General features: G+C 38.7%; 1 protein-coding gene across 2 annotated transcripts in view; it reads left to right on the top strand.

Annotated features, from left to right (window-relative positions):
- Positions 1 to 14,390: 14,390 nt before the first annotated feature.
- Positions 14,391 to 23,778, top strand: part of DYNLT3 (dynein, light chain, Tctex-type 3) — an 11,207-nt gene continuing 1,819 nt past the window's right edge. Inside the window, exons 1-5 of one of the 2 annotated variants that reach the window (XM_011975412.1) lie at positions 14,391 to 14,548; positions 15,699 to 15,740; positions 20,101 to 20,224; positions 21,190 to 21,267; positions 21,558 to 23,379. In XM_011975412.1, coding sequence (XP_011830802.1) covers positions 14,519 to 14,548; positions 15,699 to 15,740; positions 20,101 to 20,224; positions 21,190 to 21,267; positions 21,558 to 21,634 — 351 coding nt within the window. In that variant the 5' untranslated portion in view covers positions 14,391 to 14,518 and the 3' untranslated portion in view covers positions 21,635 to 23,379. Of the gene's footprint in view, positions 14,549 to 15,698; positions 15,741 to 20,100; positions 20,225 to 21,189; positions 21,268 to 21,557; positions 23,380 to 23,778 lie in introns of those variants that run through there. The other variant, XM_011975411.1, reaches the window with a different exon arrangement.

Below are 23,778 nucleotides of genomic sequence, written 5' to 3'. Positions count from 1 at the left end.
AAAAAAAAAATATATATATATATGTATATATACACACACACTTCATATTTAATCATCCGACTTTCTGACCCCAACTCTCTTTCCTTCCATCTCACTTTTTCTAGACCTTTCACCACAGTAATTATCTGATACCATTTGGACCTAGCGTTCAATGATCCTATCACTTTTTTGCTGTCCATCATTACTTACCAAGCTTAGAATCCACAATCTATCAGACCAATCACTCCCCTGAAAATGCCTTCAAAGGCCATGATTCTCTCTTCCTCTATCAAAATCACTTGGAAAAGCCCCAATCCGGGTTAACCCTACTCTTCTGCATATGCTTCCAAGAGCTAAACATGGCCAGAGGCTGCAACATCTATGATTGTTTTCATTTTAACATTATGACCACAAAACCCAATTGAGTTGCCTGAGATTTTGCCATATTTTTCTAATTTATTTCTTTCCCCGCACTCTGAGAAAATCCAGTGTCCTCTCTCATCTAACGTCAAACTTCAAATATAACTTCTAATGTAACTTTCATATTCTTATCTAATTTCTTTACATTATTTGAGTGATTGTCTAAATGTCATTTTCTCAGAGAACTCTTCCCTCTTCATCTTATCTATAGTAGCCTCACCCTAGTCACTCTCTATTTTCTTACTTTTCTTATCTCTTCTTTATAACACTTACAGCTACCTCATGTCATGTGTGTGTATATATATACACACACACACACATATATAATGTAAGAGTTAAAGAGGAAAGAAACATGAAACACAGCTTGACAGTTAAAGACACGTTTACTTTAGATAAAACCTGAAAGGGGCTTCTGACCAATTTTTTGGTCAGGAGCACTTTCTCTTACAGACTGAGAATATATTTGTTTTAGGGTGAGGGGGCTTATCACTATCTTGGAATGTTTCAGTGTGAGGGAGAGGTTTTATGGCAGAGTTGGAATGTCTTTAGGAGGAAGGGAGTTTACCTTTGGACAGACATCTTTCTGGCTGAAGGGGGATTATCTTGAGGCTGGCATCTTCCCAGCCAAAGGGAGATGATCTCAGGGCTAGCATGTGTCTATGGTCGGGGAGGAGTTTGGAATGTTTCTGGTTGGAGATGTTATTTGTGGTTTATGGTCATGCTGACCTTAGCCATTAGGCTGATGCCCTTTCGATTTAGGCAGTTTTTTATTAAGTGAACTTTAGAATGAGGGGCTTACCCAAGATGGCGATGTTCCTGCTCTGTCATATAATACAGATTATATACATATCTTATATATATATATCTACATATGATAAATATATGTGAGATATATATATGATATATATATATAGTGCTTGTGTATTGTCTGCCTTTCCAAATAGATCATAAACTCCATAGAGATGGGCAATCTTTCTTGTTCATTCCCATCTTCTAATACAGAATTTCTTAACCTCAGCATTATTGACATTTTATGGCAAATAACTTACTGTGGGGGACGGTCATGTGCGTTGTAAGAAGTTTGGCAGCATCCGTGGCCTCTAACTACTATAAGCCAGTAGGTCTCACCCTACTTATGACAATCAAAAATGTCTCCAGGCATTGCCAAATCTCCCTGGGGTGGAAGTGGGGGCGAGAGTAAAAATCTGCTCTGGTTAAGGACTGCTTCTCTAATACAACGTTTGGCAATAGAGGGTGCTAAGTAAACCTTTGTTGAATGAATGAATGAATAAATGACAAACCCATAGCGCACAAAAACATTCCCAAGAAGTAGCAAATGTATTGTTCTAATGTCCAGCAGAACTATGTTTCAACCTGTCCAGCAAAAGTGAATTTACCTTGTTGTAATATCTGAAGGGGAAAAAAAGATTTTGCACCAAGGTTTCTCAACCCTGACTGACTTCATGTTATAATCACCCAACTGGGGAAGCTTCTGAAAAACTACTGATGCCAGTTTTGATTCCAGAACAATTAAATCAGAATCTCAGGGGGGTGGGGTCTAGCAAATAAATTTTTTAACACCTCATCCTGTGCTTCTGATTTGCAGCCAGTGTTAAAATCCTATTCCTTTCAATTCTCCAAAGACAAGTATTACAGCATAGCAATCCTCATTGTCAGTACATTTCTCCTCACACGTCTACATTAGTGATCAATTCCTTGGAAATGAAAAAAAGGATATCTCAGCACAGTAACTTCCTGCTCCATTTATATCTTCTATTCCCTGCCCCATTGTAGATCTATGTTCATCCTAAGTAAGGTAATTTAAAAATTAGTGTTCTATTTTTGGTAATTAGTTCTGGTAATTAAAAAAAGTATTACTTTGCAATTTTCTTTTGTAATAATGGCTTGTGCTATGGAAGAAAATTCATTTTGTCATACTGGGACCAGATGTTACAAAGGCCTTGAAATAGTACTATGTGAGAGTCTTGACTACAGTGGCTTACATCCTAGAAACAAAAGAATGATAGAAGAAGATACCTACAAAAGAGCCTGTAGGGAAGTAGAGTTAGCATTTTAAATTAGAGAGTTCTATGAATACTTATATCATGGCCTACTAGTGACAACATTAATAACTGACTTTAAGTATCTTATTCAAATCCACAAAGTTTTTCACTCCCAAAGTGGTACGTTGTGACTCGATCAATAAACTCTGGTTCTCAAAGATGAATCGTTTTGAAGTAAAATAAATACTTTCCAATTCCCAGAATGTTTTCTTATGAGAGTATGTGTTTTTCTATGGTTTGAAATTGAAGGACTGCCAGCTACAAAACAAATAGACAAATTATCTATCACCATATTCCAATCATTGTTCATAAAAGTAATGATTAAATTCCTCAAGCAAGATAAACTACTTCACATAAAGTACTTCTTGTACTTCAAAAGAATATGTGTTCTGCAGTTGTTGTATTCAGAGTTCTACACACATCAATTATAAAATCTGTTAATCATATTGAACAAATTTCCTTTATCTTTTCTAATGTACTTTTTTCTAGCTTATTCTGTCATCTATTGAGAGGAGCATTAAAATCTTCCATACAACTGTGAATTTATCTTTTTCATCTTTTAACTGTATTCATTTTTATTTTGCATATTTAAGTGCATAACATTTTGGACTCTTATGTCCACCCATTGAATTGATTCTTACCATTATAAAACACGTCTCTTTTCCTCTAGTAACGTCTTTTGCTTAAAACTTACTTTATTTGAGATTAAAACATACATGTCAGCATTAAATAATGTTGCATTTTGCATCCTTTTACTTCAAATTTTTCTGTATCCTTGATATTTTTATGTGACTTTTATAGTCAGCATATAAGTGGAGTGTGTTTTGTTCTGTCCTTGGTTATTTAAGTGGAATGTATGATCTACTTATATTTATTATAAATAAGATATATTTAGAGTTAAATCTATCATTTTATTATTTTTACATATTTATCTCGCTTTTACTATGTTCTTTTTTTCTCTCCTTTGCCTTCTTTTGGGTTAACTGAGTATTGTTAAAATTCTATTTCTCTACTCTGTTAGCATGGTAATTATACATTTAAAAAAACTTTTCATTTAGTGCATTTTACTCTATACAAAAATGCATCCTTGATTTATCAAAGTATAATATTACTTGATACCTTACCCATTTCTTGAACAATAAAAGGACATTTGAACACTTTAACTCAATTTATCCTCCTCTCAATTTATATGCTACTGTTATTCTGTATTTGAATTTGGCATATAATTTAAATTCCACAGATATTATTATCATTGTTTTATAGAGTTCATAATCATTAAATGTAGCCCTGTAATTACTCTTCATTTCTTCCTACATCATCCAAATTTCTACTAAAATTAGTTTGTATTTTGCCAAGAGTATAAATTTTTGCATTTCTTGAAATGTACTGCTGGCAACTAATTTCATTTTTATTGGCCTAAATTTTTGTTATTTCATCTTTATTTTTGAAGGATTTTTTGCTGTATAGACATTCTAAATTCATAGTATTTTCTTTCAGTGTTTTGAAGGTGTCAAAATACATTGTCTAGGATGCCCACTTTCACCACTCTATTACTGAAAGTCCTAGCCAGAGCAATTAGGCAAGATAAAGGAACAAAAGGCATCCAAATTGGAAAAGAAGAAGTCAAATTGTTCCTATTTGAAGGTGACATGATCTTCTATCTAGAAAGCCCTAAAGATTCAGGAGAAGAATCCAAGCCAGCAATGGAGCAATCACTTTCTAGAGATATTTGCATGACAAAAAAACCAGGTGCTAATAGTCAAGACAATGGGAAAAAAAAAGGCATTTCAGAGATCTTTGAGGCAGCCTCTCCCATAACAGGTTCAGAGACCCAGGAGGAAAAAATGGTTCCTGGGCCAGGCCCGCAGCCTCATTACCCTACACAGCTTCAGGACACTGCTCCCCACATCCCAGCTGCCCAAACTCCTGCTTTGGCTCAAAGAGTTTTAAGTACAACTTGGACCACAAGCTCCAGAGGGTGCAAGCCATAACCTAGGCAGTTGCCATATGGTGCTAAGCCTGCAGGCATGCAGAGTGCAAGAGTTAAGGAGGTTTGGCAGCCTGCACCCAGCTTTCAGAGGATGTATGGAAAAGCCTAGGAATCCAGGCAGAAGCCTGCTGCATGGGCAGAGACCCTACAGAGAACCTGTACTAGGAAAGTGAGGAGGGGAAATGTGGGGTTGGAGACCCCACACAGAGTCCCCACTGGGGAACTGGCTTGTGGAGCTGTGGAAAGGGGACCACCATCCTCCAGACCCCAGAATGGAAGACCCGCTAACAGTTTGCAACTTCAGCATGGAAAATCCATGGGGGCAGAGCTGCCCAAGTTCTTGGGAACCCACCCCTTGCATCAGCGTGCTCTGGATTGTGGGACATGGAGTCAAAGGAGATTATTCTGGAGTTTTAAGATTTAATGAGTGTCCTGCTTTGTTTCAGACTTGAATGGGGCTCATCTTTCTTTTGGCTGATTTCTCCCTTTTGGAACAGGAGTGTTTACCCTATGCCTGTACTTCCATTGTATCTTGGAAGTAAACAACTAGTTTTTGATTTTACAGCTCATAGATGGAAGATACTTGCCTTATCTCAGATGAGACTTTGAACTTGGGACTTTTTTGAGTGAGGCTGAAAGGAGTTGAGACTTTTGGGGGACTACTGGCAGGGGATAACTGTATTTTGCAATGTGAGAAAAACATGAGATTTGAGGGGCCAAGGGTAAAATGATATAGTTTGGATGTTGTCCACTCTAAATCTCATGTTGAAATGTAATCCCCAATGTTGTATATGGGGCCTGGTGGAAAATGTTTGCATCATGGAGGCAGATCTCTCATGGCTTGGTGCTGTCCTCAGGATAGTGTGTGAATTCACATGAGATCTGTTTGTTTAAAAGTGTGTGCCACCTCTCTCCCATTTTTCTCTACTCTGGCCATGTGATGTGCCTGCTCCTGCTTCACCTTCCACCATGAGTAAAAGCTTCCTGAGGCTTCCCCAGAAACCAAACAGATGCCGGCATCATGCTTGTACAGCCTCTGAAACTACGAGCCAATTAAAACCTCTTTTGTTTATAAATTACCCAGCCTCAGTCTCAGGTATTTCTTTTCTTTTTTCTTTCTTTCTTTCTTTTTTTTTTTTTTTTCGAGACAGAGTTTCGCTGTTGTTGCCCAGGCTGGAGTGCAATGGCACAATCTTGGCTCACTGCAACCTCCACCTCCCAGGTTCAAGTGATTCTCCTGCCTCAGCCTCCCAAGTAGCTGGGATTACAGGCATGCACCACCATGCCCAGCTAATTTTGTATTTTTTAGTAGGACGGAGTTTCTCCATGTTGGTCAGGCTGGTCTCAAACTCCCAACCTCAGGTGATCAGCCCACATTGGCCTCCCAAAGTGCTGGGATTATATGCATGAGCCACTGCGCCTGGTCAGGTATTTTTTATGGCAATGCAAGAACAACCCAAAACACCAACACAATGAGATGATAAATGTGCAAGGTGATGGACATCCTAAATATCCTGATTTGATCATGACACACTTTATGCATTTATCGAAATGTCACTGTGCATCCCATAAATATGTAAAATTATGGGGTATCAATTTGAAAATACATTGTCTTTGAGTTTCCACTGTTTCTGTGAGAAGTCAGATTTGAATATTCTTGTTTCACTTGTGAAGGTAATTTGTCTTTTTGGGGTGAGGCAGTGATACTTTACAATTTTTCTCTTTCCTTTGATTTTCAGCCATTTTATTGTGAGGTGCCAAAATACAGTTTTTTTATTCATTTTGCTTGGGGATCATAGGGATTCTTGGACCTGTGGCTTAAGATCTGTGCTAAATATTCTCTGTCTCTCCACATACACAGTCCACACTCCTTCATGCTTTGGGAAACTGACCTATATGGATTACAGTCGTTCCCATGTCCTCTAGTTTACAGTTGGGTTCAGCTAATGAGAAACAGCAATAAGGAATCAGAGGGAAGGAGAAAGGGTCAGGATAATTATTCCCTGGGTTCCCTTTGTGGAGGCCACCTCGGGCTTGTTATATCCCTTGACAAAAGATCATTTTTCCTCTTAAAGTGGACTTGTCAACATGACTGTTTAATCCTCTTTCCCCTCAAACTTCACAGCTTAGGAGTAGTGACAGCTTCACTGTTGTTAGCCCCATGCACTTGCCGTTAGTTCACCTGCCCACATCTTTGTAAATGAGCACTCTTCAATTTATGCCAACATTAGTGTGCCATCTGCTTCTTCTTGACAACTTGATTGATACAGAACTGGTACCATAATTTTATGTGTCAACTTGGCTGAGCCACAATGCCCAGATATTTGGTCAAACATTATTGTGGATGTTTCTGTGAGGATGTTTTGGTTGACTTTACATTTAAATCACTAGACTTTCAGTAAAGCAGATTGCCTTCTATAATGTGGGTGAGCCTTATCTAATCAGTTGAAGGCCTGACTAGAACGGAAGGCTGACCTCCCCAGAGCAAAAGGAAATTCTCCAGCAGATAGTCTTTAGGCTTTATCTGTAACATTGGTACTTCTTGGTTCTGTATCAAGCTGCTTCTGGAGTCTAACTGTAACCCTTTCCTGAGCCTCCAGCCTGTTTGGTCTACCTCATGAGATTTTGGACTTGCCAAGCTTCTAGAATTGTGTCAGCCAACTACTTAGAAGAAGTATTTTTTGATAAAATTAATGATATTAATATTTTAAAAGTGTGTATGGCAAAAATTATCTTAAGCAAAATAAAAAAAGGAAAAACTGGGAGAAAGAATGTGCAACTTATCACAAACACAAGGATAATTTGTTATTTATAAAAAGTTCTCAAAAATCAACAAGATAAAAGATTAAGAGTGCAGTTCGAAAATGGGAAAGGGATAGGAAGAAACAGTTCAAAAAAAGGAAAATATAAGGGACTCTTAAATATCTTAAAATAAATCTCTTTATATACACACATACTCAAAATGAAATTCTGAGAATTGGTTGTTCATATACTTAACGGAGCACATGGATAATGTTACTGGGAAGAAATAGGGCATATGTAATTCATGACCATGATGTGGCATAATGATTACTCACTTGATCACCAGAGGATGTAATGCTGGTAGAGGGCAAGGCACTGAAGGTCAAGTGGCTGTAGCACTTAATCTCTATAGCAACAAAGTTTCTTATAAAGATTGTGGAGTCACCTGGTGTTTTATTATAGCTTTAGAAAGCACAGATAGGGAAAATATAAGAGTTGTAAATATGAAATGAAGAACATGAATTTAACACTAGTCTGGATTCAGGACTAGATCTAAAATATATATATACACACACACATATATATATGTGTGTGTATATATATTTTTAAACTAGAAGACCTCCACGTCAGACTTAAGGCAGTCCCTCATATCTTAGAGCTATACCACATCACATTGATCCATGACATAGTTGACATTAATTGGAACTGTAATCACAGAGTCCGTGGAAATATAGTAGATATAGAGCATAAAATGTGCTGCTTGACATATAGAGGAGGTCCATCATCTATTATAGCATTTAAGTTGGTCACACAACCACCTGCAATCAAAAACACTAGCAATGATCAGTGGAAGTAAAAGGGAGAGGGGATGAGGTAACAGAATAGTTTCTATAGTCCCTGCCTCTGTAGCTGGGCAAGTGGATGGATATTGATGGAGAAAAGTGATAGCCTATACTGGGTTCCTGAAACTATTCCTTATAGATCTGCTATATCCACCATCCCAGCACACAGCGTTGTAAATAAATCCTCCCTGAATTATTATTTTGGGAGTTTAATCTGCTTCCTACAGAGACTCTGACTAATATGTTCTTTCATCGGTTTTGGAAGACCTTCAGCTAATATTTCATCAAATATTGTTTCTGTCCATTCTGTCTCATCTCCTTCTGGAAATCTCATTATGTATGTTAAACTTTCTCTGTATGCTTTCTTCTGTATTTTAGATTAATTTATGTCTCTGTGCTTCACTTTGGCTATTTTATTCAGTCCAATTTTTTTTTTTTTTTTTTTTTTTAGACAGAGTCTCACTGTGTCACCCAGGTTGGAGTGCAGTGGCCTGATCTCAGCTCACTGCAAGCTCCGCCTCCTGGGTTCATGCCATTCTCCTGAGTAGCTGGGACTACAGTTGCCTGCCACTATGCCTGGCTGATTTTTTTTTTTTTTTTTTTTGTATTTTTAGTAGAGACGGGGTTTCACCGTGTTAGCCAGGATGGTCTCGATCTCTTAACTTCGTGATCTGCCCACCTCAGCCTCCCAAAGTGCTGGGATTACAGGTATGAGCCACTGCACCCGGTCTATTCTGTCCAATTTTTTAAGCTTCACTAAATCTGCAGCTTTGTCGGAACCACTATAGAACCGATTCTTTGTTCTTTTTTAAAAATTGGTTATTGTACTTTCCACTTCTAGAAATTCCATTTGTAAACTTTTTATAATTTCAAGTTCTTGGATGAAATTCTCAACCTTGTCTTTTATTTCTTTTAATATAGTAAGCATAGTTATTTTAAAGTCTGTTTCTGATAACTCCATCATCTTCATCCCTGGTTGGGCTGTTTCCATTGTCTATTGATTTAAGATAATGTTGTCTTGTCTCGTTATGTGTCTAGTTATGTTTTATTGTCCACTTGATGTATGCAAAAAATCATATGTCTGATTTGAGACCTAAGATAATGTTTTCTTCCTTCAGAGAGAATTTACATTTGCTTCTAGAAGTTGGCTAGAGGCATTAGCAATTCCAGATCACCTTAATTCAATTTCAGGGGTTTGGGTAATTTAAAACTGAGATTCAGTCTACAAGATCAAGTTTGAGTGTTTTACTCCCAGGGTTTAATCCATGGGGTTTCAACCCAAAGCGAGACTGTTTACCAGAATCATCTTCCTTGGCAGGCCATGCAGTCTGATTATTTTACCCCTTGGCCCATAAACAAAAGGCTTAGCATCTTCTCACCTTGAGATAAATGCCATGCTCATCCCAAATGCCATGCTTATCTTTCTGGGTTTCATTATTCTATGTCTTACATCCATAATTCTTCCCCATCTTGTTAAAAATCCAATTCCCTTAAGCAAATGTCTATTACATTTTGTCCAACCTTTGTAATTATCAGTGAAAGAGATGGTCCTAATTGCATAGTCTACCATTACAGAAGCCTTTAAATATAATTTTAGTGGTTTGTAAAGTGGGTCCAAATGTTTTTTATCAGCTACTTCCATGGGGAATCTTTCCCAACAATATAATTTATTCAGATTTATGGAAAAATCATTATTAAAAATGCATTCACAGGAATTGCTTATGGCTATTCAATGCATAGAGCCAGATATAAAATATTATATGGGTGAAAGCAAGATTGAGGGTCTCACTAAAGCATTGAAAGAGACTTTATTTGGAAGCTTTTACAAATTCATTTTTAACACCCTTTCTATTTTATTTTTTTATATAATTACATAATGTAAAGAAAATATTTTTTCACCAAGCCCCATACAGATGCCCACAAAGCCCCTCCAGTTTACCTCAATGTGCCACATAAATATTATCCTCTATGTGGGCCATAGCATGGAAAAGTTTGGAAAGGACTGACCTACCAACATTTATTTTACATCCATTTTTTTTTTCTTGCTGGCAGAACTCACTTTTCACCATACAGAATGAAAAAACCAACATTTGTTGTCCCATATGTTTTGCCTAGTGGGGAGTCACGTGGCCCAATCTTGGCCAATGGAACCTGTGGAGAAAATTCCTGAGGACTTGAAATAAAGATTTGCTTTCCTTAGAAAATCCGATCAACCCCAGGAAACACTCATCTTATTCACTGAACGTGGTATCTTTGTTCCTAGCGATATCAGAACTAATGCAGCCATGTATGACCATAAGGCTAAAGGTTGCTGATATGCTGAGGATATCGGCATGGAAAGATGAAAAGCACAGAAGCCCCCAAAATTTGTTGAGCAACTAAATGAACCTGGAATATCTCTGCCTCTGTGTATGTATTAGTCTGTTCTCTCATTGCTTTACAGCAATGAGAACTACTTGAGACTCGATAATATATAAAGAAAAGAAGTTTAATTGGCTTGTGGTTCTGCAAGCTGCACAGGAAGCAGAGTGACTCCTGCTTCTGGGGAGGCCTCAGGAAACTTACAATCACGGTGGAAGGTGAAGGGGAAGCAGGCACATATAACATGGCTGGAGCAGGAAGAAGAGAGAGAGGGGGGAGGTGCTACACACTTTTAAGCAGCCAGATCTCATAATAACTCACTCACTTACTATCACAAGAACAGCACTGAGGGGATGGTGCTACCCTATTCATGAGAAATCTGCCCCATGATCCAATCACCTCCCACCAGGCTCCACCTCCAACACTAGGGATTACAATTCAACATGAGATTTGCTGGGGACACAGATCCAAACCATATCAGTCTGGTTATATAAGAAAATAAATGTCATTATTTCACCTCATCCTATTTGGGTCTTCTGTTACTTGCAACCACAGGATGTTAGTTAATAAACCCACTTGTAGTTTTAAAGCATGACCCCCAAATTATTTGACACTTCTCCCATTGAGAAGTGGATTCTGTGTCCCCTCCCCTTGAATCTGAGTGAATGTTTCAATGATTAGAGTATGGTAGAAGGGCCACTGTGTAACTTGTGACACTAGGTGATAAAAGGCGACATATCTTCTGCCATGCTCGATGGAACACTCATGCTTGGAGCTTTGAGTTGCCATGTAAGATATCTGGCCACCCTAAGACTGCCATGATGGTAAGAAGCCAATCCACTCATTGGGGCCATGTGTTGTTGCTCCAGTTGGCAGTGCTAATATTTGATTCATCCAAGCCCAGATATCAGACATGTGAATGAACAAGTCTTCAGATGATTCTGGTCCCCACTATTGAATTTCCTCCAGTCTTTGAGTCTCCCCACCTGAGGCCCCAGACATCGCAGAGCAGAGGCAAATTATTTCTGCTGTGCCTTGTTCAAATTTCTGATCAAAAGAATCCATGAGCATAATACAGTAAATAAACTGCTAAATTCTGGGGTAATTTATTACACAGGAATGATAACTGGAACAACACTTCTTCATCTCACTTTATATGCATCATGAATGATCACATAACACAAACTTGAGATGTGCTGGTGCAGCCCTTGCAGTATTAAGATTAGGTAACTTAAGGATTTAACCCACCCAGGCATAGAAACAGTTCTTTAGGGAAATAAAACTGATGATGTTCACAAAGACACTACGAATCCTTCTCATGAATAGACTGCTGGAGTTGCTCATAGGATGAAAACTTTGGTAAAAAGAAATTCTTTTTCTTTTTCTTTTTTTTTTTTTTTGAGACGGAGTCTCGCTCTGTCGCCCAGGCTGGAGTGCAGTGGCCGGATCTCAGCTCACTGCAAGCTCTGCCTCCCGGGTTTATGCCATTCTCCTGCCTCAGCCTCCCGAGTGAAGAGGATGCGCTTCCTCTATGATTTCAGTCACTTTTCTGCAGTAACCCTGCATGATCCACAACTTAGGAGAACAAATAACAAACACCATATTGTCAAGTAAACAGCCCTGTTTGGTTCTAAGTTCATAAAATAAGAGCCTGAGATTCAGAAGCCCAGGAGTCCAGGTAACACCTATGTGTCCTATAGAAGTTACTTTACCTTTTCACCTTCAGTTTTATTTGTAAAATAAGGGAGTTGGACTAGAAGACTAATGGCTTCCAACTTTCATTCTGGGGAGCAAAATAGAAAAGTGTTGTGGTTGGCTGAATAATGCTCCCCCTCAAAGTTGTCCACATCTGAATTCTGAGCATCTGTGAATATGATACAGAGTGCAAAACACACATGGCATATGTGATTAAGTTAAGGGTCTTGAGAGGGAAACAGGAGGGCAAGAGTTATACATCTCTCCTTTGTAGAGATGCCTCACATCTCCTTTGAAGCAGAGGCAAGACAGGAGAAAAGATACTGCTGGCTTTGAATTTGGAGGAAGGGGTCATGAGCCAAGGAATGCAGGCAGTCTCTAGAAGCTGGAAAAGGCAAAGAAACAGAGTCTCTCCTGGAGCCTCCAGAAGGCATGCAGCTCTAAGGGCCCATTTTAGACTTCTGACCTCCAGAACTGAGGCAGGAGAATAGGGTCAGGAGGCAGGGAACTTAAAACTGTTTCAGACTGACTTCCTAGAACTAAATTGAAAGGAAAACCCTGGCCGGGCGCAGTGACTCATGCCTGTAATCTCAGAACTTTGGGAGGCTGAGACAGGCAGATCACCTGAGGTTGATGAAGTTGGGAGTTCGAGACCAACCTGACCAACATGGAGAAACCCCGTTTCTACTAAAAATACAAAATTAGCTGGGCGTGGTGGTGCATGCCTGTAATCTCAGCTACTCAGAAGGCTGAGGCAGGAGAATTGCTTGAAACCGGGAGGCGGAGGTTGCAGTGGGTGAGCCGAGATTACGTCATTGCACTCCAACCTGGGCAACAAGAGAGAAACTCTGTCCCAAAAAAAATAAATAAATAAAAATAAAAGGAAAACCCTAACCTTCCATGCCTAAGTAACAAAAGGACCAGAGGCTATTCCCTTTGCAAACCCCCACCTTTTCTGCGGGGCAGATGGGAAATTTAAACTACCTCTGATTGGTTGCTTTTTGCAACCAATTAGACATTTGCAAATTGTTTTTTGCAACCAATCAGACACTTGCATAGAAGTGTAACTTTGCAACTTCAGCCTCTGATTGGTTGCTGTCTGCAACCAATCAAACTGATTATGGGCCAAGTCTTTGAATAGAAGTGCAACTTTGTAATTTCATTTTAGCCTCTGATGGTTGCTTTCTTGCAACCAATCAGATGTTTGCATAAGAGTGTGGCCTTTGTAACTTCACTTCAGCCTCTGATTGTGGGCTACTACTTCATTTACATGGGGTGCACACCAAGTGGCCAGTGGGAAACCTCTAGGGGGTATTTGAACCACAGAAGATTCTGGATCCCGGCCCTTGAGCAGCGTCTCTGCCCACTCCCACCCTGTAGAGTGTACTTTCGTTTTCAATACATCTCTGCTTTTGTTGCTTCATTCTTTCCTTGCTTTGTTTGTGCGTTTTGTCCGATTCTTTGTCCAAAGCGCCAAGAACCTGGACACCCTCCACTGGTAACAGAACTGTAAGAGAACAGGTCTGTGCTGCCTTAAGGCACCACATTTCTGGTAATTTGTTACAGTAGCAATAGGAAAGTAATACCGTGGTTAAGAGCTTGGGCTCTGCTATCAGACTACTTGAGCTCAAGTCCCTTTTCTACACCCTACTGGATGTATGACCTTGGGCAAATTAAATTCTCTATACCTCAGTTTCATCTTGATAAAAGCAGTGATGGAAGAATTAACTCTTCTGACTTATTGTGAGGTTTTGAGGAAGTGTCTAGGATCCTCTGGAAATTAGTAACTTATTTTAAAATTACTAATTTAAAATTACTACATTTATTTTTAAATGTAGCCATTGTTCTCTTGCTGAGAAGCATCTACTTTAGGAGCCGTGTATACAGCATCTCATCTGATCCTTACAACCAGTGGTGAAATAGGTATGATGGTAAGTTTCCATATGAGAAAACTGAGGCTGTGGGAGGTGAATTTTTCCAAGTAACATAGCTAGTAAGTGGACAAATCAAAGTGACTGATTTACCACGAAATTAACTACATTTATGTGCCAGATGATGGTGAATGAACAAATACATGCAAGTAACCACAGCAGTGGGCACTCCACCAATAGTGTGGAGTCTAGACTAACTGCCACAGGTCACCCCATCTGATCCACACTGGCGCCATTCCCAGTTCTTTAACATTCATCCCTTGTTTCCAGAAAGGGCAGAGGAAGCAAGGAAGAAGTGCGTGGCCTGAAGTGACGCCTGGCGTTGCCCAGAGCCCGCCCAGCGCTGCCAGGTGACGCCACTGCGACACAAAGGCGGGGAATGCGTAGGGAAAGGCCCTAGGCCATAAACGGGGGTGGGGCCTCCCCGGAGGCCAGTGCGCGGCCGCGGTGCTCCACCGGCGCGTCGCTCCGCCCCCAGGGAGAGCCGGCGCTACCATGGAGGAGTACCATCGCCACTGCGACGAGGTACCGCCCCTTGGCTACCTGGAAGCGCCCCCCACTCCTGCCTTCCTCTGCGGGGGGCTCTTGCCGAGTGGTCTCCCAGCGAGGGCGGCCCCAAGAGTTGGGGTGCGGCGTCCTCCGAGCCCGGGTCCTCTCCGCAGGGCCAGGGATCCGCCCCGCCCTACCCGTTCTCCCCACCCCGAAGTCCTGAGATTCGGGGTGGCAGGGGTGGCCAGGAGCGCGCGGATCAGACGGTGGGGTCGGGGCAGGGTTGGGAGGACGAGGCCTGACTTGGGTGCGAGGAGTGGGCATGGGGTGACGGGCGCCGCCCTCCTACCGGGCGGGCCTCGAAAACGGGTCTTCCCGCTGCTTCCTCCGTCCCTTGGCTTCCTCAGTGCAGGTGCTGCAGCCCCCATGGCTCGGGGTCTCGGGGTCCTGGTGGCACTGCCACTCCTGCTCCCGGTAATGCTTGCCTGGGTGGGCTGGAAGGAGGTGCTTTATGGATTACGAGCCCTTGCTTACTGACTCAGGCTTTCCCCACCCTCACCAGAACCCCATAATGTCAGTTGTCATCTTCCTGTTATTGATGGAGACTCCAAAGAAAAGACTTAAGTTGTCAGACCACTGTATAGTACTAAAGTGATATTAATCTTGAGTTATCAAGTATTTTCATAGTCTTTAATTTGGGAAAGGAATTTTTGCCTATAAATTTTTGCCTAGCATAAGTTAAAAACAAAATTGAAAATAGTCTATTAAGCATTCTCTTCTTATGAACCACTTTATTCTCTCACTTAGCTGAAACCATATCTATATTCTTATAACACATAACATCTTCATAGCCACCTCTTGCTTATTTCCTACGTGTTACAATACAATGATTCTTAATCTAGGATGTTCATTAGAATCACCAGTATAAAGCACTTTAAAAATATATATATAGACTTGCAGGCTCTCCCCAGACCTCATGAGTCAATCTCCAGGGAGGTAGGTAGGGAAAGCATTCAGTATTTTTAAGTGTTTAGGGGCAAGATTGGCCCCTTCTGTAGACCCGATGCCCTTTATCACTGTGGTCTCCTGTCACTAACACCTGTCTAGGCCAGCCTAGGATATTCTGTGTAGCGTCATATCTGCAAGCCTGTGTTGAAAGCAGCTTTACCTTTTGTTTCCCCTTTAGGTTGGCTTCAATGCTGAGGAAGCCCACAATATTGTCAAAGAGGTGAGTCATACATTTTGCTTCTCTTGAAGCTTGCTGCATTGGTGGAGACTTTTAAAAGCTATATTTTGAGTTTCAGTACAAACTTAGAAACCTTACTGTTAAAAGAACAAGATTTTGCTTTATTTTATTTTATTTTATTTTATTGTTTTTTGAGACAGAGTCTTGCTCTATCGCCCATGCTGGAGAACAGTGGCACGATCTCGGCTCACTGCAACCTCCACCTCCCGGGTTCAAGCAATTCTCCTGTCTCAGCCTCCCAAGTAGCTGGGACTACAGGCGTCCACCACCACACCCGGCCAGTTTTTGTATTTTTAGCAGAAATGGGGTTTCACCATATTGGTCAGGCTGGGTTCGAATTCCTGACCTCAGGTGATTCACCTGCCTTGGCCTCCCAAAGTGCTGGGATTACAGGCGTGAACCACCACACCAGGCCAAGAACAAGATTTTAAATATTTATCCACTAATTCTTTATAGGGGTCCTTCTGTGTTTTGTTGTGTGCTATCAGCATCTTGGGGCTTATTCTGAAAGAGATGCTTAAGGATTTTCTTAGTCTAGAAAACTGGTTTAAAATTGATGCCCTGTCTTTTGGATAAAATAACTTTTATTCCAGAAGGCAAACATTATTTTAAATGTTAATGCTATAAAAGTATATGTATGTGTATATATATGTGCACACATGTCAACTTTTATAATGTAAAGTATATGTATAATATATATGTATATTATGTAAAATAGATAACAAAAGCCCTAGAAATATCTGCCTTTGGGCATGTACACTTTTTTGCCCAATATAATTGGAGAAATGATCACTTAACATCTTTTAAACATTGATATGGTAGTAAATCAAAATTTTAAGAAAAATATTTGAAACTCCTTTTAGGCAAATAGAAAAGAAATTGTCTTTGGGAGTTAATTCTGCAGGGGAACTTTCATTATTTTAGAGGTATCACATACAGACTACAGTATGGGAAAGGTATTTTTTTAACACCCAGGTCTGGCCTTACACAGCGAGAATTAACTCAAGGTCTGAGAGGACTAGACAGGCACCTGAAAATCCTGCCATATTTTAATACTTCAGAATTATGCATTCTATCTATGTAGCCTGGGAGTATTTAATTATTAAAAGTAGAAAGCAAAGGTTTTTAATACCTTTACAATGTAAAAGCACAAATGAGGGAAACTGGGAGGTGGAAGAGGGAGTGGAGGTAATGAGAAGGGAGTGATCTTAGTTTTCAAAGTGGAAAGTCAGGAAAGACTATCCTTGGTTGATGGAACATAGAAGAAAGAATGCTGCGTTATTTGGGATTCCATTTAAATAGTGCCTTCTTCCTTAAGTTCTGAACCAAATGAAAAGAAAAAGGAGCCAATAGGAAGAGAACAAAATACTACCTTTATTACTGATAAAAACTAGTTTGGTGATTGTAGCTTGTTTTGCTAACTCCCATTCAGTTCAGCCCTGGGAAGAGTCATCCAAGAGAAAGTTTGAGTCAGCAGAGAGAAACACTTGTTCAGGCTGGTGCCTTTCATTTGTTTGGGTAGAGAGGGAAGGAGAAACGAAAGCCCAAGTTCAACACATTTGGGAGACTGGCTCTCCCAAATGAGATGTTAGAACAATGGTTATCACCCACCAACCAGGTAACTCGTTCCACCTCCACGGGGAGGAATAACTGACAGGACAGGAGGCCAGGAATGTTAAAGAACAATCCTCTGTGTGGAAGAAAACATCTAGAGTGGAAAAGAAACATGTTTCTAACCATGTAAATAGACCTAAGTTAAAAAATTGTGATTTCACTATATTGAGAGAAGGGGGCAGGTGGTCTGAGGGAACCAGATTCTCATCTATCATAGTAGGAGTTATATGGATGTGGCCTATAATTCATGAATCAGGAAATAGTGACATAAACATTATTTGGAGATACGTAAGTAACCCTTAGAAGAAATAAAAACAGTTGTACACTGATAAGTTTCCTCTGGGGAATGGGACTGGGGATGGGAAAGGAAAGGGCGGGAAGGAGACTCTTTTCGTTCTAAGCTTTTCTGTTCCACTGGATTTTTCAAACCATATGTCTGTTACTTTAATATTATGTCAAATTTAAAGAGTCATGCCTTTTCAACTGGGAAATGCATACTCGGCAGTGGCTAGGTGGTGCTAGAAGTCACTGGATGCATTTTGGAACATCAGTTTTTCTTGAATATTTGTGAGAGGGAATTAAGTAATATAAGTAATTTAACTGAAAACATTTTTAAATAAAAACAAACTCTGATGTAGTCAAAAGCAAGCTTCTCTTGAATTTTTATATGAAATATGAGACTACAAAGAAACTCAGCTTTGCTACAGGTTACTTGCAGCTAAATGTCTATCTTTCCTCTTCCCATGAACCAACCCTCTTTTGCCATTGAAACATTTCCATTGAGGCATTGGAAATGCCTGAGAATGAGCAACATTTTAAAACAGTTCAGCACTTCCTAGATGATTACATAATTTCAGCAGTTATTTCTGATTTCCTTACTGATCTTATTGTCTTATTAATCTTATTTTCTTTCCTTTAATTTCTTGCTCTGAGCCCCTATGCTGATATGTTTTTCCTTCTGAACTCAGAGACACCCATTTATCAGTAATATGCATACATTTTCTTTATTGTTAGTAATAGAAATTGCTTCCCAATAAAATCGTCAAATAAAAAATGAGCTACAAATGAAATTAACTTAGAACTTAGTCTAAAGTGTATTTAAGATACCCAGCGAGTATATCAAAATCAATATTGCTTCAACAACATTTGTTGAATACCTGCTAAGTGCTAAGTTTAGCGCTGAGAATACAGAGCTGTTTAAGGACCTCATTGTCTCATGGGCCTCCGTGTTAATGTAATTAATTAGGCTAAATGTTAATTAATAGTAATTAGCAGGGCTATTTACAGTGGCACCCACACCCCATGGTGTTTTCTGCTGTTTAGAGCAAAATTTGGAGTGGTCCTACTAAATAACCTGAAAGAAAAATGACTGCTCTTACTTTATCCTTAAGGAAAGGTGATCTCAAGAGAGGAATAGGTTTGTCCAAAGGTCACCAGCTTAGGAATGGTAAAGCCAGAATTAAAATTCTATTCCCCTGATCCTTAAGCCACTACCCTTCCTACTTTCTCATGTTATTGAGCTTTCTAGGAGAAAAATTTGAGCCACATTACTTTTGCCAACCCTGCTAAAATATTTAATTTCTCTTTTTATATTTTATCATTAGTGAAGATTTTATACTATCCAACTTAAGATTTTGTATTAGTGCCTTTATAAATATTTACTGTGGTCTAATCATAGTAAATGAAGCTGCATGTGTGTGTATGTGTGTATTATTAAGCTAGATTCTAAAAATGAATTAAATGAGTCTAATTATAGTCAGTGAAGGTGCATGTGTGTGTTAGATTCTAAAAATGAATTAAATGAGTGCTTTATTATCCAATTTTCATCACTCAAATGTAAAATATAACAGCAGCAATATGATAATAGTAGTTAACATTATTTATATGCTAACTCTGTGCTAGTCACTGAGCACTTGGTATTCATTGTCTCATTTCATCCTAACAGCAACCTGGTAAGATGATGCTGTTATCCTTTCTATAAGGATTAGGAAAATAGGGATTTGAAGGGGTTAAGTCACTTGCTAAAGGTCACACAGCAGATAGGTGTCAAAGCAGGCCTTAAAACCTAGGATTGTGATACTAGAGCCAGTGCTTTTAATCAGGCATCAGAAGTGGATGAAATTAAGCACTATGGGAAATTATGATATTTGACTTTATCTTTCTAGAACATCTTTATTTACTTTCAGTGGCGGGTGTGCTAGTTGTTTCATAGCTAAACAATTACATAGTATGAATAAGAATATAATTATTATGCATAAGAATTATGTTTTTAAATTAGTCCAATCCTGTTTCTAGCACGTGAGCCCTAGTTCAAATCCCAGCTATTTCAAAGCTACTTGTTAACCAATTGATATCACCTTTTAATTTCTCCACCACAATTTTATTACATAATTTATCATTAGTCTTCCTTGTGTTATAGATATTAGAATTTTTTATTAGCTTCTCTGCTAGATTAAGTTATTTACACAGAAACCATGACATATTTATCTTTATATGGCCCATAGTATCTCACAGAGTGAGATAATGTATGTGGAAACTCTTTCAAAACTCTTAAGCAATTAGAGACAGTGCGTAATCAATATTTACCAAGTGTATATTTTCTAAGATGCCTTATTGAGCTATAAGTATATTTTATGTTTTCAATAAATTTTTTACTGCAATTTGTATAAAACTTGTTCTTTTTGAACAGTTTTACTGACTAAATTAACTGTCCTCTGTGCCCTTTTAGTGTGTAGATGGGGTTTTAGGTGGTGAAGATTATAATCACAACAACATCAACCAGTGGACCGCAAGCATAGTGGAACAATCCTTAACACATTTGGTTAAGTTGGGAAAAGCTTATAAATATATTGGTAAGTATCAGTATCCTTCCTCACTAGTTCACTTGCCTTTGTCATTGTGATTTTCTCTGAATTTTGAGAAGGTATATGAACAACAGACCTTTAAGTTGGATACTAACAGGGTATAAAGGACTTCTGATTTACTCATTCAAAGATAATCTATAATAATACTTAAAAGATGAAGATCTTTCACTACTCAAAGGCAGTTTGAGCTACTTGTCTTTGGTAGCATCACCCTTTGCATTTCCATCAGTTCTTTCTTTCCACTGAGACCCCCCTCTTAGCTCAACTGTGTTTCTTTCAGTAGTCCCATGCCTCTTTATCTGTGATTCCACACAGCAGCTGTTTATAAAGTGGAACATTTCCTGCATTTCTTTTTTTTTTTTTTTTTTTTTTTTGAGACAGAGTCTCGCTCTGTCGCCCAGGCTGGAGTGCAGTGGCCGGATCTCAGCTCACTGCAAGCTCCGCCTCCCGGGTTTATGCAATTCTCCTGACTCAGCCTCCCGAGTAGCTGGGACTACAGGCGCCCACCACCTCGCCCGGCTAGTTTTTTGTATTTTTTAGTAGAGACGGGGTTTCACCGTGTTAGCCAGGATGGTCTCGATCTCCTGACCTCATGATCCGCGCGTCTCGGCCTCCCAAAGTATTTCCTGCATTTCTGTGTCTGAATTCTGCCCATGGTACAAAGCACAGAATTTGACTGATATTTTTCCAGCAATACAATCACCAGTGGTAATGGCAATGGTCAGAAAAACAACTGAATCCAGTGGGGTCAAAATCATGATGCTAGATAAAGATGAGAGGCTTTTATTTATTTATTTATTTTTCAATCTATTTGCTGAATGCTTTGTTTTCTGTGGTTTTTTATTTTTATTTTTATTTTTTTAAGGCTTGTAGAGCTCTGAACTCACACACTTTGACCTTGGTTGTCTTTCCCTTTGTCTGTAAGTGTCCTCATTCTGTGACTTTATTTGCAGTGACCTGTGCAGTGGTCCAGAAGAGCGCATATGGCTTTCACACAGCCAGCTCCTGCTTTTGGGATACCACATCTGATGGTAAGAGATCTTAAGCTGATTTACACAAAATCCAACTTTTAGCAAAGTCCAACTGCACTTTTTAATCAAATACTTATTTAATTCTAATTAAATTCTAAAAAGACTATCAACAGTATTGCTTTGTACCTAGTAACAAGTATACCTTCAGACCGATGTGAAATGTGAAAACTTAACAGGTTGAAGGAAATAAGATATTAAAACATGAGAAAAATGTATATGTATATATATATATACTCTGATGATTTTTATGTTTTGCTGGTATTTCAAAATCCTTTTTTTGTGTGTTTCAGGAACCTGTACCGTAAGATGGGAGAACCGGACCATGAACTGTATTGTCAATGTTTTTGCCATTGCTATTGTTCTTTAACTGACTAAAAATGTTGGGCTAAAGCCGTTAACTTAGGAATTTGTCAGTGTATCCTTTCCAAAAAGAAGTAATAGTTGTTTACTAGTGTGCTAGATGACAAGCGTGCAATATGCTTTAAAGCTATCAACAAAAACTGATATTTATCAGCAAGCAATATCATAGTCATTGGCAGATTAGCTCATATTCTATACAGCATCATTTAAATAGGAAAAATGGAATGCTAGCAAAAAATAAATTTAGAAATATGGCATGACATGAAAATACAATCTTACATTTACACCAGCTTTTCACTAATATTTTGTACCTAAGGTGATGGGGAACTACATTCAGATGATAAAGTTCTCTTTCAGCTAGAGAAGTTAACAGGAATAAATATATGAACAAAAATGCTGCAAGGATAAATGTGGAGAAAATGATAAGAATTAGCTAACATCTTTTAGTTTTGTAAAACTTTCTTCCCCTCACTTAGTTGTACTTAATATTTAGTGGAAAGTAATAATTTTTTTTAATTTTCTATCAACGAATAGGATAGTAACAACTATGATTAACTTGTCTACTTTTTATGAGGTTTAGTAAATCAATTTTTTTAAAATTTCAAATTTTTGGATTTACACTTGAGGGTAAATTAAATCTGGTAAACTGAATTTCCTAGTTAAATAAAATTAGTTGCAGTATATGATGAACAGTATATGACTCAAACAGCTGCCTTACAATTCACTCATTCCATGTGGAACAGACATTTATCAGATGCCTATTATGGGCATACGTCTCTGCTAAGCACTATAGTTGTCAATGTGCTGTGCAAATGCTAAGTTCCTTTTAGCAGTTGTTCAGTTGGAAGACAAGTATTAATATTTGGGGAAGGAAAAGAAACTAGTTGTTTTACAAGGGAGGAAAAAGTGAATCTGGTTACACATATAGAAGTAAGCAAAATGAAAAGCACTTACTGTTTTCTGACAGAATTATAGATGTAATTTTAAGAGTTGCTCCTAGCAAGTTAAAAGTGCATATAAAATATGCAACTCTTAGTTAAAGGCCTTATTATCAGTCTTATCTATACAAGTAGTAAATTTTGTCATTGCTTTAGTTACAACCATCTGTAAATAATTTAAAAGACTTATTATATGGGGTTCAAATTGAGTGGAATAAAGTATAGATTAAAAGTATACAATCATTAGCACGTTATCTCAGGGCTTATGAAATGTAATTACATTTATTAAGAAAATAGATGAAAATTAGGGTACACAGCTGGCCACCAAATGTGAAGTCAATCTGCTACTTAACCCTGAAAACAAAATCAGTTTTGCATATTACCACTAACACTAATACATGTAGAGAGTGGAACCATAACTCATTAAATTTTGGAGAGGTATAAGCTTTGTGTTAATATTGACAATATTAAGGCAATATTCTTGTAGGAATACTATGTGCATGTTTGATATTTTGCCGAATAACCATAATTAATAATTGTTCAATGTTTAAGAATAGTAATAACAAAATAAAGGAGTTTAATGCAGTGATCTTTGTTTTTGGCACATCAAAAATTCTCAGTCATTATACATGTTTCTTTATGCTGCTGGCTTTTGTGCCCTGGAAGATTATAATAGTGACCAAAATATATATGCAGACTTGTTTTTTATTATTGTTGTTTAAGCCTAATTTAAGAAAAAAATTCATACCTCGTGAACTTGCTATCTGCTCTGTTTCTAGTTACAATATAATAAATATTATCTTCCTGTGCTGTACTTTTGCTTCTGGATAATCATTTAATAGTTAGAGAAATGGCATTCTGCTTGCTATGAGAAATTCTAAATAGAAGAAATGCCGGGGGTGGTGGCTCACACCTGTGTAATCACAGCACTTTGGGAGGCAGGTGAATCATTTGAGGTCAGGAATTTGAGACAAGCTTGGCCAACAGGGTGAGACCCCGTCTGTCTTAAAAATACAAAAATTAGCCAGGCATGGTGGCACACATCTCTAATCCCAGCTACTCAGGAGGCTGAGGCAGGAGAATTGCTTGAACCTGGGTGGCGGAGATCGCAGTGAGCCGAGATCACACCACTGTACTCCAACCTGGGCGACAAAACAAGATGAAAGAAAGAAAGAAAGAGAGAGAGAGGAAGGAAGGGAGGGAGGGAGGGAGG

The sequence above is a fragment of the Mandrillus leucophaeus genome, unplaced genomic scaffold (assembly GCF_000951045.1).
Source record: "Mandrillus leucophaeus isolate KB7577 unplaced genomic scaffold, Mleu.le_1.0 Scaffold1553, whole genome shotgun sequence".
Lineage (NCBI taxonomy): Eukaryota > Metazoa > Chordata > Mammalia > Primates > Cercopithecidae > Mandrillus > Mandrillus leucophaeus.
This window is presented reverse-complemented; position numbering and strand designations above follow the sequence as displayed.